The following is a 14,962-nucleotide window of genomic DNA, read 5'->3' on the forward strand; positions in this document are numbered from 1 at the left end:
TAAAACTACTTAGTAAACGCACTTAACTCTGGGCTCTAAGCCTATTTTTTTCTTTTAGAAAGCTTTTCACATACATTGTTATAAAATATCTTTCCTTCTCTCTAGGCTTGAGAGATTCGCTTCTGCCATCGGTCCCCATTGGTCACAGATTTAAAAGAACTAGTTACCGTGAGCCTAGTGGACAATACACAATCGTCTACCCTCTGAGTCCTTGCTGGTTATTAGCATAACTCAAGGTAAGAGGTCATTTTGCATCAATGCAGCACAATAATTTGCACTCCTTAGTAATAAATTATCCCCCCAAAATTCACTGCGCCAAAGGCAAAATATAGGGGCAGCTACCTATTTTCTATATAGACACATATGTGGCATAATCACACTAACTTGGTGAATGTGGAAAGACTAGGGTAATGTTGGGCTTTTTTTCAATAGAATGTGTTACCCACCAATACAGCTAAAATGTTTAAGCTAATTACTGTCTTCATAACAAATGTGATTTTGTTGTTAGATTTTGTTCACTATTAAGTCTATCTAATGCACTAATATATTGTATATAATTTTCCTTTTATAGAAATTGTTTGATGAATATGTCGGCCCTGATGAAGAGTTTTTTCGACTCGAAACGCGTTGGGCACTTGAAAACACAAATAAATAACAGAATTTACTGTTGATGATCACTAATTGTCTATTGAATGTGTTTTTCCTAAATCATCTGTATTTTGAATATAAAGAAATTCATAAACATTCAAAATAATCTTCGGATTATCAACTCCATTAGGCCGTTCGGCCTGTTAGACAGTGTGCAGGGGACGCGGCTATCCCTCACGGATTGCTTTCTCTTTTTTTGCATATGTTTCCAGCCTAGATACCAAGGCTGTGTATTTTCTCCCCTGCACCTTGAACTCTGTAATCATTATTTGGAACAGTCCTCATTTTACAAATTTGAATTGTTATTAATTTGGTGTGCAAGTGTATTTACCAGTTTGTGTACACTTCATTGGTGCTCGCAGAAGAAACGAAGCACTGGTTCTAATCGGAGCAACGCCCTTTCCAAGAAGGAATGACAGTTTGGGGATCATTTGCCAAAGATGCGGAGCTCAAACACAGATATGAAACCTTGCCGTAAAAGGTTTAGGTAAGGTTCTGGCACTCGTTGGTGCACACTGCCAGATTTTGGTTACGTTAGGTTATGGCACTTGTTTATGAACACTGCCAGATTTTGGTTACGTTAGGTTATGGCACTTGTTTATGCACACTGCCGGATTTTGGTTACATTAGGTTCTGGCACTTGTTTGTGCACATCGCCGGATTTTGGTTATGTTAGATTCTGGCACTTGTTTATGCACACCGCCGGATTTTGGTTACGTTGGTTCTGGCACTTGTTTGTGCACACCACCGGATTTTGGTTATTTTAGATTCTGGTACATGTTTGTGCACACCGCTGGATTTTGGTTATGTTAGATTCTGGTACTCGTTTGTGCACACCACCGGATTTTGGTTATGTTAGATTCTGGTACTTTTTTGTGCACACTGCCGGATTTTGGTTATGTTAGGTTATGGCACTTGTTTGTGCACACCGCCGGATTTTGGTCAGGTTAGGTTCTGGCACTTGTTTATGCACACCGCCGGATTTTGGTTCTTGCAGGCAGAGTGGGTGCATGGAACGGTTAACACTGTACACACGCATTTCATACACTGCCTGCACAATCACCTGCGTTTGCACATAGCAAATAAAGTGTGTGTGGCCACAAACTCACTACAACAGCTTCATAATTGCCTTCATGATCACACCGCCGTAAAAGGTTTAGGTAAGGTTCTGGCACTCGTTTGTGCACACCACGGATTTAGGTCACGTTAGGTTCTGGCACTCGTTTGTGCACACCACGGATTTTGGTCACGTTAGGTTCTGGCACTTGTTTATGCACACCGCCGGATTTTGGTTACGTTAGTTATGGCACTTGTTTATGCACACCGCCGGATTTTGGTTACGTTGGTTCTGGCACTTGTTTGTGCACACCGCCGGATTTTGGTTATGTTAGGTTCTGGCACTTGTTTGTGCACACCGCCGGATTTTGGTCACATTAGGTTCTGGCACTTGTTTGTGCACACCGCCGGATTTTGGTTACGTTAGGTTATGGCACTTGTTTATGCACACCACCGGATTTTGGTTACGTTGTTTCTGGCACTTGTTTGTGCACACCACCGGATTTTGGTTATGTTAGGTTCTGGCACTTGTTTGTGCACACCGCCGGATTTTGGTCACGTTAGGTTCTGGCACTTGTTTATGCACACCGCTGGATTTTGGTTATGTTAGGTTCTGGCACTTGTTTGTGCACACCGCCGGATTTTGGTCAAGTTAGGTTCTGGCACTTGTTTATGCACACCGCCGGATTTTGGTTACGTTAGGTTATGGCACTTGTTTATGCACACCGCCGGATTTTGGTTACGTTAGGTTCTGGCACTTGTTTGTGCACACCACCGGATTTTGGTTACGTTAGGTTATGGCACTTGTTTAAGCACAACGCCGGATTTTGGTTACGTTAGTTATGGCACTTGTTTATGCACACCGCCGGATTTTGGTTACGTTGTTTCTGGCACTTGTTTGTGCACACCGCCGGATTTTGGTTATGTTAGGTTCTGGCACTTGTTTGTGCACACCGCCGGATTTTGGTCACGTTAGGTTCTGGCACTTGTTTGTGCACACCACCGGATTTTGGTCACATTAGGTTCTGGCACTTGTTTGTGCACACCACCGGATTTTGGTTACGTTAGGTTATGGCACTTGTTTATGCACACCGCCGGATTTTGGTTACGTTAGGTTATGGCACTTGTTTATGCACACCACCGGATTTTGGTTACGTTGTTTCTGGCACTTGTTTGTGCACACCACCGGATTTTGGTTACGTTAGGTTATGGCACTTGTTTATGCACACCGCCGGATTTTGGTTACGTTAGGTTATGGCACTTGTTTATGCACACCACCGGATTTTGGTTACGTTGTTTCTGGCACTTGTTTGTGCACACCGCCGGATTTTGGTTATGTTAGGTTCTGGCACTTGTTTATGCACACCGCCGGATTTTGGTTCTTGCAGGCAGAGTGGGTGCATGGAAAGGTTAACACTGTACACACGCCTTTCATACACTGCCTGCACAATCACCTGCGTTTGCACATAGCAAATAAAGTGTGTGTGGCCACAAACTCACTACAACAGCTTCATAATTGCCTTCATGATCACACCGCCGTAAAAGTTTAGGTAAGGTTCTGGCACTCGTTTGTGCACACCACGGATTTTGGTCACGTTAGGTTCTGGCACTTGTTTGTGCACACCGCCGGATTTTGGTTACGTTAGGTTATGGCACTTGTTTGTGCACGCCGCCAGATTTTGGTTATGTTAGGTTCTGGCACTTGTTTGTGCACGCCGCCGGATTTTGGTCACGTTAGGTGCTGGCACTTGTTTGTGCACACCACCGGATTTTGGTCACGTTAGGTTCTGGCACTTGTTTGTGCACGCCGCCAGATTTTGGTTATGTTAGGTTCTGGCACTTGTTTGTGCACGCCGCCGGATTTTGGTCACGTTAGGTGCTGGCACTTGTTTGTGCACACCACCGGATTTTGGTCACGTTAGGTTCTGGCACTTGTTTGTGCACACCACCGGATTTTGGTCACGTTAGGTTCTGGCACTTGTTTGTGCACACCACCGGATTTTGGTTACGTTAGGTTATGGCACTTGTTTATGCACACCGCCGGATTTTGGTTACGTTAGGTTATGGCACTTGTTTATGCACACCACCGGATTTTGGTTATGTTAGGTTCTGGCACTTGTTTATGCACACCGCTGGATTTTGGTTATGTTAGGTTCTGGCACTTGTTTGTGCACACCGCCGGATTTTGGTCAAGTTAGGTTCTGGCACTTGTTTATGTACACCGCCGGATTTTGGTTCTTGCAGGCAGAGTGGGTGCATTGAACGGTTAACACTGTACACACGCCTTTCATACACTGCCTGCACAATCACCTGCGTTTGCACATAGCAAATAAAGTGTGTGTGGCCACAAACTCACTACAACAGCTTCATAATTGCCTTCATGATTTGGATGCGAGGATAAAATGGTGGCGACAGCGTGGCTCCAAATTAAACTAAGTATTTTTTTAATTTAATTTTTGAAATTGGGTGATTGGCTTGCTGTTCATGTTAATTGACTTTCAGGGATAAGAGGAGACCGTTTAAAAAAAATGTGTACCTTCACTGATCTGTGGAACATCTTAACCAGGTGACTGCACCCGGGAAGACCACCTGACATTCAGGAAGCTCCTTAAATCCTGGCAATAAAACATAGCATTGACATGCGCACTTCAAATCCTCGACACAATTTGCTTGCTCTCAGACACCCAACGGTCCTCTTTCGAAAGAAACACAGAGGCTGGGGCAGTCTTTCCAATGCGACCTCCACAGCAGACCCGAGACGTCAATTCCATCCTTTAAGCCCAGGCCGAGGCTGGTCCAAAGACCACAGCAGCAAGGAGACCAGTCAGAAAACTGTTCCTTCTTCCCCAGGTGCCCTCACCCTCGGACACAGGATTTGAAGACCTCTCTTTAAGCCCAACATCGCAGTTCCACTCGCCCACTGGCTGGACCCCATCTGGTCAATCTCACTCTTCACCAAGAAGATGCCCATCAAGGCCTCCCCATAAACAGTGGCCTGGGCATAAAAGCGTGGACACTCCTAAATGACCAGCACCACTCCCTTCTACCACCACAGAAATAAAACCAAGGACAGCCATGACTGCCTGGCCTGATGAATATCTCTCTCTCTATTAACCCACTCACTCGGCAGCTGCCACACATCCACCCCACATTTACCAGATCGCCCCGCTCTACCGGGGTACGTGCATTGGTGAGGAGTCAAGAAGGTTGTCCACACATTTGGTTCCCCTCTGGGTATTCCGTCACTCCATGTTTTATCACCAGAAACCACTTTGAAAAAAATACTGGTACAGAGAAAACTGGTACTTTTGGCCTACACCCATCAAGATTTCAGGATTTGCACCTACATTGCCACCTTCATCTCCTCCCACTAAGCTTGCCCTTCCCTGTACTCCTGCTTCCCTCGCAGAACCACGTGAATTAGGCTGCGATACACGACAACTTTACATTACCGGAATAAGTGTAATGTAAATCGATGGTAGTCGATTTACCCAAATCAGGTATGGGTGAAAATCACAGTCGACCCTGCCACGATTAAGAGAGACGGATGAGGGGAGGTAAGTCTTAAACATTTGCCATATAGGGAAGAGTGGGCGAGCATAGGTTGAACATGGCCGTTCTTAGGTCTGTAAGGAACGACCAAGAATGGATGCATTTTCCCGAATCAAAGTGAGGGGCTATGTGGGTGCTGACCTTTCACTATGTGTGGCTAAAGCTCTGGCCAGGTGCAAGAACTTCTCACTGAGTGCCAATGAGCATCAATAGATCAAAGTGAGAGGGCTATGTGGGTGCTGACCTTTCACTAGGTGTGGCTAAAGCTCTGGCCAGATGCGAGAACATCTCACTGAGTGCCAATGAGCATCAATAGATCAAAGTGAGGGGCTATGAGGGTGCTGACCTTTCACTAGGTGTGGCTAAAGCTCTGGCCAGATGCGAGAACATCTCACTGAGTGCCAATGGGCATCAATAGATCAAAGTGAGGGGGCCATGTGGGTGGTGGACCTTTCACTATGGGTAGCTAAAGTTCTGTCCAGGGGCGAGAACTTCTCACTGAGTGCCAATGGGCATCAATAGATCGAAGTGAGGGGGCCATGTGGGTGCTGGAATTTCACTATGTGTGGCTAAAGCTCTGTCCCGGGACAAAAACTTCTCATTGAGTGCAAAGAGGCATCAATAGATCAAACTGGTAGGATCTCTTGCATATCTGTGTCTCCATTTGTTTATGAATTGAAAGAGTGAGATTACTAGGCTCCACTTGGGGGCAATGAGTACCAGATCCTTGCATCACACCCCAAGGAAGATTATTGAAGATTTGTTTCTTGAGACCTCAAACAGTACAATCACTGCTGTGTAACCCTGATCAGCGCTCGATATGGAGGCCGCTCCAGACAGTACGAGAGATGGAAGAGTAAAGTCTGACGGGACCTAGTGTAAGATGCACCCAATGTCTTGAACGGGGTCGATCTTATTTGCTTTCATTAAGGTTTGAACCTGGTGGGCTGCACCCACTAACCGGGCCACAGTGGTATCAGGTGCAATTAGAATGATTAAGGTTCCAATGCTTAGAACATCTGGATGGCTTTGGCCTTGAACCTGACGGAGCAGGGTCACCGTGGCCCCAGAGACGTCTATTCAACAGAGCAAGATCTCAAAACCACGGCTCACGATACCCGTGAGGTCAGCAGCAGGCTACGATGGGCTTGCCGCTTACTGATCGCCTTTCTTGGTGGGCTGTGCTTCGTAAGTGCGATTAATCACTTCTTCTGTATGGGATATATCAATTGTAGATTCTAACAAACTCATTGATGGATGTGAGAGGTCACAACACAGTTTAACTTGGCCCATCAAAGAAAAATCAGTTTACCATCAACAGGCCATTTTGTTTTTTTAATGGAGCAAAGCAAGTCTTTTGGTGAATATCAAGTGAATTCATGTTTTTGTCAAGTTCATGTTATCGGTTTGTAGCAGTGGCCTCCAATGATACGACTGCCGGGAAACCTGTGACCTCACAGGGTAGTACTGGATAGGAAACACAGCTGATTCAAGCGATCGTATGTGTAATTTAGTGTTTGTTAACATAGTCGTGCCGAGTTGGACCACGCGGTTGGAATATTTTTCTTAGGCAATGCAAGAGGGGTGGGTAGTAAGAGTCTGGCACATGGTAGCAGCTTTTTCTCAAAATACAGACAGATGAGTTGACAAACTGTGCCCAAAGGGAGGTGATACTAGCAGAGGACTGCACCCCAGGGGTTCAGTATTCCAAAGGACAGCCTTCTTCCCATCCATATGCATGGAGTATATTCTGGAAAATTAAACAACTGGTGAAGGTCACCACAATGCAGGTTTAGCACCCCGCGTCAGCTCCAGTCGGCAACGCGGGGGATTCACAGGCCAAGCACTTACTCTCCCATGAAGCCCTTGGAGATGGAGTGGAAGGAAGCCAGTTCCACCACGTCGGAGTACTTGGGTCCCATCTCAAACAGCACCTTCTTGAAGGAGTGGAAGGCGCAGCCCTCGGCATAGACGTTGTCCTGGTACACCTGAGAGACAGAGAACAGGAGTCAATGGCCCGGACCCATTGAAAGCCACAAGAAACCTTGCCTCTGATCAACGCTTCAACATAACCATAGCCCATCCAGAAACAAGCTTGGCCTGCAATGTGAAGGCATCTAACCAATGATTCGACATTAGAATGGTACACATGAAGAAACTACAAATGAATGAAACAAACATTATTTGGCAATATAAAAAGGAAAATATACTCTCGAGTTATGTTTTTTGTATTATATTGGTACGTTTTGGACTTGGTAATAAAAGGGGCCCGTACCCATGGATTCACCCCTAAAACCCCATAACTAGCATCTGCCTTTTAATGTTGGTTTACTTTGTAAAAGGAAGGGAACCCCTGTAACTTTCAGCACCCATCATAACCTGCAGAGCCCTCCTCCAATTGACTTTCAGCACGTGCTCTACGCCGCGCCACTCCTGATCAGAAAGGGTGATCAGATTTAGACTCGTTTTAAGCTCATCCTTTTCCATTTTAGGAAAAAGTGTATATTTTACTGCTTTGTTTTCAGTTTTTTATTGAGTTTTTAGGGCATATGCCCTCCTCGGATTATAAAGATCCCACAGATTTACTTTGCCATATCCTTCTGGAATTCTAATATGTGCAGGCATATTTACACAGTCTCCCAAAACTCTGATATAGCCAGGGCTCCTCCCCACCAACAAAGAAAAAACACCTTTTTTTTCTTCTTTTCAATTGCCGAGGCCTGTGGATTCAAACCCGAGCCCTGCCGGCATCAAGCCTGTGTCACAGCCACTGTGCTATTTCAGAAGTGCTGGAATCTCTTGTTTTATTCAATAGATTGTTTGAAACATGAAGCCCAACACATCAAGCAGTCTATTGAATGAAACACAAAAATTCCAGCACCTACGAAATAGCACAGTGCCATTCCGTAGTGCTGGATTTCTTTTGTTTAATTTAAGACTGATTGACACATGAAGCCCGTAATGGGCTGTGTGTGTCAAACAGTCTATTGAACAAAACGAAAGAAATGAAGTACCTATGAAATAGCACAGTGCCATTCCGTAGTGCTGGATTTCTTTTGTTTAATTTAAGACTGATTGACACATGAAGCCCGTAATGGGCTGTGTGTGTCAAACAGTCTATTGAACAAAACGAAAGAAATGAAGTACCTATGAAATAGCACAGTGCCATTCCGTAGGTGCTGGTTTTCTTTTGTTTCATTTAAGACTGATTGACACATGAAGCCCGTAATGGGCTTTGTGCGTCAAACAGTGTATTGAACAAAACGAAAGAACTGAAGTACCTGTGAAATAGCCCAGTGCAAGGTAACACTGGCTTGTCTATAGTAGGGCACGGGTTCCAAGCCCCAGGACAGGATGAGGAAATCCACTTGCATGGGTTCGACCCCAAGGCCTGCCTGTGACAAGGCAGTGTCAAATTGCTGTGCTATTTGGGAGATGCTGGACTACTTTCCTTTCATTCAATAGCCTGCTTGACACAATGTCTGTGTCAAGCAGGCTATTGAATGGAACAGGGCTTGGGGTTGAAACCCCAGCACTGGACAATATTTGAAGAAAAAAAAAATGAGGACAGCCACTTTTTTTATTGTTCAATGTTGGAGACACTTCAGACCACGCCCACCATTTAGATCACACCCCCTCGTTACAGCCCTTCCTCCCCCCTTCTATTTCTCACTTGGTTAAACTGGACAGTGGGTAGGGTGGTCAGAAAGACCTTAAGCATGGGATATAAAGGTTCACACAGAGGGGTACGCATGCGCACTGCTGCTTCTCTAAAACATCAGTGCCCAAGTGTAAATTGAAGTTTGTGTAGGGCAGTATTTGATCTTGAAAACACAAGTAATGACTACGTCAGCGTTCCCATACTTTCAGAAGCCAGGTGCATGAAGACCCCAAACAAAATGTACATAAAATAAAGCAGAGGGTTACCTATTGCATGCAGCTTGCAAGAGGTGCAAAACTGCAAACGCCACCTCTTTCAGCAGCTACATAAGGCAGGCAACACCTACACTGCAGACACCGGGCCCCTCCCCTTGCCTCCAATTCCACACATTACCTCGTCGGCCATTAGGAAAAGGTTTTCTTCAGCAGCGAATCGGATCACGTCCTCGATGCACTTCCTGCTCTGGACCTGACCTGGGGGAGATCGGGACGGAACAATGGTTACTAGAGCATAGGGCCGAAATCCCGCCACAGATGTAGACAAGGAGTTAACAAGACACATGGATGCTCCAAGTATACCAGAGGACAGGGGGATATGGGGGCATCACCCAGGTATACCAGGGGACAGGTGGATTGGAGGCATCGCTCAAGTATACCATGGGATGGATGGATATGGAGGCATCTCCTAAGTATACCAGGGAGGGGACAGGTGGATATGGGGGCATCTGCCAAGTATACCAGGGGACAGGTGGATATGGAGGCATCTCTCGTATACTAGAGGACAGGGGGATATAGAGGCATCACCCAAGTATACCATGGGACGGGTGGATATGGAGGCATCTCTCAAGTATACCATGGGACGGGTGGATATGGAGGCATCTCTCAAGTATACCAGGGGACGGGTGGATATGGAGGCATCTCTCAAGTATACCAGGGGACGGGTGGATATGGAGGCATCTCTCAAGTATACCAGGGGACAGGTGGATATGGGGGCACCTGCCAAGTATACCAGGGGACAGCTGGATATGGAGGCATTTCCCCAGTATACCAGGGGACAGGGGGATATGGAGGCACATCTCGTATACCAGAGGACAGGGGAATATGGAGGCATCTCCTAAGTATACCAGGGGATGGGTGGATATGGAGGCACCTCCCAGGTACACCAGGGGACAGGTGGATATGTAGGCATCTCCCAAGTATACCAGGGGACAGGTGGATATGAACATATCTCCCAAGTATACCAGGGAACAGGTGGATATGAACGTATCTCCCAAGTATACCAGGGGACAGGTGGATATGGAGGCATCTCCCAAGTATACCAGGGGACAGGTGGATATGGAGGCACCCCCAGGTATACCAGGGGACAGGTGGATATGGAGGCATCTCCCAAGTATACCAGGGGACAGGTGGATATGAAGGCACTTGTGTATAGGCGCGTTATAAATGCCATATCATATCCTCTCCCAGGTATACCAGGGGACAGGTGCATTTTTAGGCATCTACCAAGTATTACATGGGAGAGGTGGATATGAAGCTTGAGAGATGGCGTAGATACAATGGTAAGAAAGGGGCATGGCCGCAACATGTTCTCCTGAATAATATTCATTTTAAGAACCAAAAGGTGTGTACTGGAGCCTTGCGCATGACGACAATCAACATGCAGAAGGCGGACCAAAAAAGTGCTCTGTGTTTTGTAGTTGTATGTGTCCCGTTTGCATATAGCAGTTCACGCTGGTTGCAAGCCAGAGGGAGAAGGGTTTGCCAAGGATCACACATTTTGTTCAAGTGGGAACATTATACTTGGAACCTCTGACTACACTGCCATCAATGTAGCCAGGATAGCAGACCTTTACTTAAGCAATATTCCCCGAGCAGCGGGGGCATTGCTGAGCCAGGTACAGCCCCTGCCGAGAGGGGCATATTGCTATTAGTACCCCGGCCCGCAAGATTGCGTGAGCGGGGTACTAAAATCCGCTTCTGTCCCGAAACGCTGCAGTGTTTTGTGAAAAAAAGAAAAAAAAAAGACCAAGAAAATGGCAGCTGAGAAAGGGAAAGTGGAGTCCGTTTCCCTTTCCATGGCAGCCATCGGGAGCGGACGCGCTGGGAACAGAAGTGTTCCGTCCGCTCCCAAAAGACGACAGAGAAAAAAGATGCACCAGAATCCCTGGCGGGGGACGATGGTAGCCTCCAGCCGTGTAGAGGCGTGGAGCAGGGATGGCTCCGCTTCGAGCCTCCACACGGCTGGAGGCTGCCACGCCGGCCGCCGTGGACAAAGGAGGCAGAACATAAGTGGGGTGGGGAGGGCAGAGGTGTGGGAGGAAAGGGGAAGAAAAGAAAAAAAAAAAACGTACCCGAGTCCCCGGCGGGGGGCAGCTTCTCAGCCGTGGGGAGGCTCGGAGCAGGGATGGCCTCGCTTTGAGCCTCCTCATTGGCTGAGGGGCTGCCACACCGTGCCTGCCCTGGACAAGGCAGCTGGAATCCCGGCCGTGAATCGCTGGATTCTCTGCAGGGTAAAGAGCCGGTTAGAGCCAATCAGAATGCGTGTTGCATTCTGCTTGACTCTCGCCGGGTACCAATTTGATTAACTCCATGGCTGCTGCTCTCCCTAGATCCCCTCCATTGAACATTAGAGTCAATGTGTCTAGGGTGGCTGGGTCTCTAGATCTCAGTACCGCAGCAAATGCTGACTAGCCTGTTAACGCGGCTTCCCTTCCACTGCAGACTTTTCATGACTAATAGAATTCCACAATACCCAAACCAAAACCAATTACGACAGACAGTGCAACAGCTTTCAAACTGTGGACCTGCCCTCATGATCTCGGGGGAACATCATAGGCCTTAAGTTACCAGCACACCATTTTGTTTCCTTTGTGTTTATTTTTTAGTTTGTAGTTCTATATTTCTACTAATCACTTGAGGCATAAGCAGATAGAAGATGAAGGGACGGCAGCGAGTCAAGCCAGCCATCAACAAGAGTATATGGGGTTGTATACGAATTGTTAGTTTTACAACTGTTCGAATTACAATTGACCTTTTCACAATTGACCGAATTGTGAAGGTCAATGGTAACATATATGTGGGGGGAAACCCCCCACAACCCCCCACCTAACGCCAAACCCATATATATATATATATATATATATATATATATATACAGTAAATTGTGAAAAGGTCAATTGTGACCCTTTAAATTCGTTCAATTGTTCATTCGAACAATTGTAAATGAACAATTTGGGTAATACCGTATATGGAGCTCAAAGGAAGTGACATCACCTTGGAGTGCAAAATCTGAAGGATTGGCTGATTGCGCCGTCAAAGACAACCTCATTGTGCATGGGTAATGTAGACTATCCATGTATGTCAATGGCCGTTACCACTGTGCATTTGCTCATAATCCTACACACATGGCACCTATGTAGGCAGCGCCCATTACCTGTGGGGTTGCCCGGATTGATGATGCACAGCACCTTTGGATCACAGTGCTTCCTGGCCTCACTGAGCGCCTTCCTCAGCTCACTGATGCTAAGGGCCCAGCAGTTCTCCTCATCCAGGTAGTAGTTCACCTGCACAGCGTCCAACTCTGCCAGGGCGGCAGAATAGAGGGGGTACTGCGGGATGGGGATCATCACACCCGTCCGGGATGTGCCATGCCCAGTGACTAGCAGCTTCAGCATGGTCTAGAGAGAAAGAAGAAACAGGGTGAGGTGCAGGATCTGCGAAATCACAAGTGCCCGGGCACAGGATTAATGGCAGCCCATGTACTGTTGGGAAGGAACTAGGATCTTCCCGCAAGCGCTTTAGAATTAAGCATGACTTCTTTTAGGCGCTATAATGAGGGATTGAGGGGCACTGGGAAGGCTTTATCATGCAGATATAATCATATACCCAGACATGTGCAGGCACTGAAAAAAGGTTGTTATTGTTTAAATATAAAGCACAATGAACTATTAGCTGAATACATTTGTAAATGTCAAATCCTATGCATTTCTACAATCTTGGTACGGTAGATGCAAGCTCTCTCCCGGAAAGAATGCAGCCTGTGCTAGAAATAGGACTACAGGCTTACGTGGTGTTCGTGCTAGCACTAGCAGCACACATTCACTGACCAGCTGTCTGCTGTCTGTCAATAGCCCATGCATGCTAAAATAGTATTTTACATGCTCAATGCACACAATGCAGAATTATGAAAATAAGGATTAAAAGGAGATTATAGGACCAGATAAAAACATGAGTAGGATGAGTGGAGTATGGTTAGAATGAATGAAAATTAGTTCTAAAAATGTTTAGGTTTTTCCTGGGGCTAGGCCTCAATATTTGTAAAAGTCTGAAGGGCTGCAGTGTGTTTCTATTTAAGGTAGCAATATGTAAAGTAGCAAAGTAGCATGTCCTACAAGAAATAAATCGCCAACAATGAAGAAAGGAAGACTTTGGAGCATCCCTTGTATGGAAGCAGGACAGTTTGAGATGGAGCCAAGGGCCAACTGCATCAAGCCAGGAGTGTATAAAGCCCTTCCTGGTAACACTGTGGCAGGACAGAAGAAGACCATTCAGGGAGCAGAGTTCTTTGCTCCCATCCTCATTTCTGTAAAATTAAATTTGTTATCCTTACAAGATAGACTCTTGGCCCGATTTCCCTAGAGGGGGGTAATTATTCTGGTGTGAGCGTAATTAGGGCCACCCTTACAGTACCCGTGCACAGCACTGGTGGCACTTCATGTGGCCCGGTATCACATTCATGCCTGAACATGTGCCTAGATACATTATCTTTATCACCCCTTTGCCCGGCTACTAAATACATGGCAATTCATTTGCCTGGGTAGAGTACTGTTAACATGTAATATGGCTGGATAAAGCATCCATGGCATGTGCCTGCACACAATAACATATTACATGTGCCAGGATACTGCATTACTAACAGCTCATGTGCCCAGGTGCAACATCCATGGCAGCTCCTCAGTAATTCCTTAGTAACTGAGTATATGCCCATGTACAGCACCTTTCACATTTCATGCGCAGGGAACAGCACATCAGTGGCATTTCACATGCCCATGTACTGGTCACGTGCTTGGGTACTGTGCACTGGACATTCTATGCTCTGCAGGAGATTGGAAGCAGTGAGGAAGGTAGCCAAGAGAAAAAGGAAACAAGTGCCCTGAGGGGGGGTAACACGACGTGCAAATGAAAAAGTAGGAGACAAGGTACACTTGCACCAAGACAAACATTTGCCTACATCCACCTGCACTCCCACCTACTTTCCCTTGCAGCCAGAGATTTTTCTCTACCCATATACATTCTCAGCTATACCTTTTCCTCACCAGGATGAGGGCTTCCCGTCTTTACTGCACAGTCGCTTCAGACCAGCTCCTTCATAGACCCATTCCTTTACACCAGTGCTGCAACCCCTTGCCACCAGTGCCCCAGACCAGCTCCCTCACAACCCTATCCCATGGTACCAGTGCCCCAGACCAGCTCCCTCATAGACCCCTCCCTTGCCACCAGTGCCCCAGACCAGCTCCCTCGCAAACCTATCCCATGGTACCAGTGCTCCAGACCAGCTCCGTAATATCCCCATTGCTTGGCAATAGAGCTCCAGACCAGCTACCTCATACACATATCCCTTGCCATCAGTGATCCAGACCAGCTCTCTCATACGCCCATCCCTTGCCATTAGTGCTCCAGACCAGCTCCCCATACACCCATCCATTGCCACCAGTGCCCCAGACCAGCTCCCCATACACCCATCCATTGCCACCAGTGCCCCAGACTGCTCCCTCATATACCCATCCCTTGCCAACACGGTCCAGCTCCCCCACACACCCATCCCTTGCCACTAGTGCCCCAGACCAGCTCTCACCCATCCCGTGCCACCAGTGCCCCAGACCAGCTCTCACCCATCCCGTGCCACCAGTGCCCCAGACCAGCTCCCTCATATACCCATCCTTTGCCTCCAGTGCTCCAGGTAAAATTGTTGAGTATGTGACTTGCTTGCTTTAGAAATGTGGTGTACAAGGGTATGTTTTCTAGGGTGTAAAACGCAGCTCCCATT

At 46.8% G+C, this 14,962-nt stretch overlaps 1 protein-coding gene across 4 annotated transcripts in view; it reads right to left on the reverse strand.

Moving 5' to 3' along the window:
- LOC138498003 (alanine aminotransferase 2) overlaps positions 1–14,962 on the reverse strand; it is a 454,912-nt gene that overhangs the window by 39,350 nt on the left and 400,600 nt on the right. For all 4 annotated transcript variants that reach the window (XM_069621785.1, XM_069621784.1, XM_069621782.1 and 1 more), the window contains 3 exons: positions 12,350–12,593; positions 9,311–9,390; positions 7,108–7,244 (listed from right to left, as the gene is read on the reverse strand). In XM_069621785.1, coding sequence (XP_069477886.1) covers positions 7,108–7,244; positions 9,311–9,390; positions 12,350–12,593 — 461 coding nt within the window. The remainder of the gene's footprint in view (positions 1–7,107; positions 7,245–9,310; positions 9,391–12,349; positions 12,594–14,962) is intronic.

Source organism: Ambystoma mexicanum, chromosome 5q, assembly GCF_040938575.1.
Source record: "Ambystoma mexicanum isolate Mex_15411 chromosome 5q, UKY_AmexF1_1, whole genome shotgun sequence".
NCBI lineage: Eukaryota > Metazoa > Chordata > Amphibia > Caudata > Ambystomatidae > Ambystoma > Ambystoma mexicanum.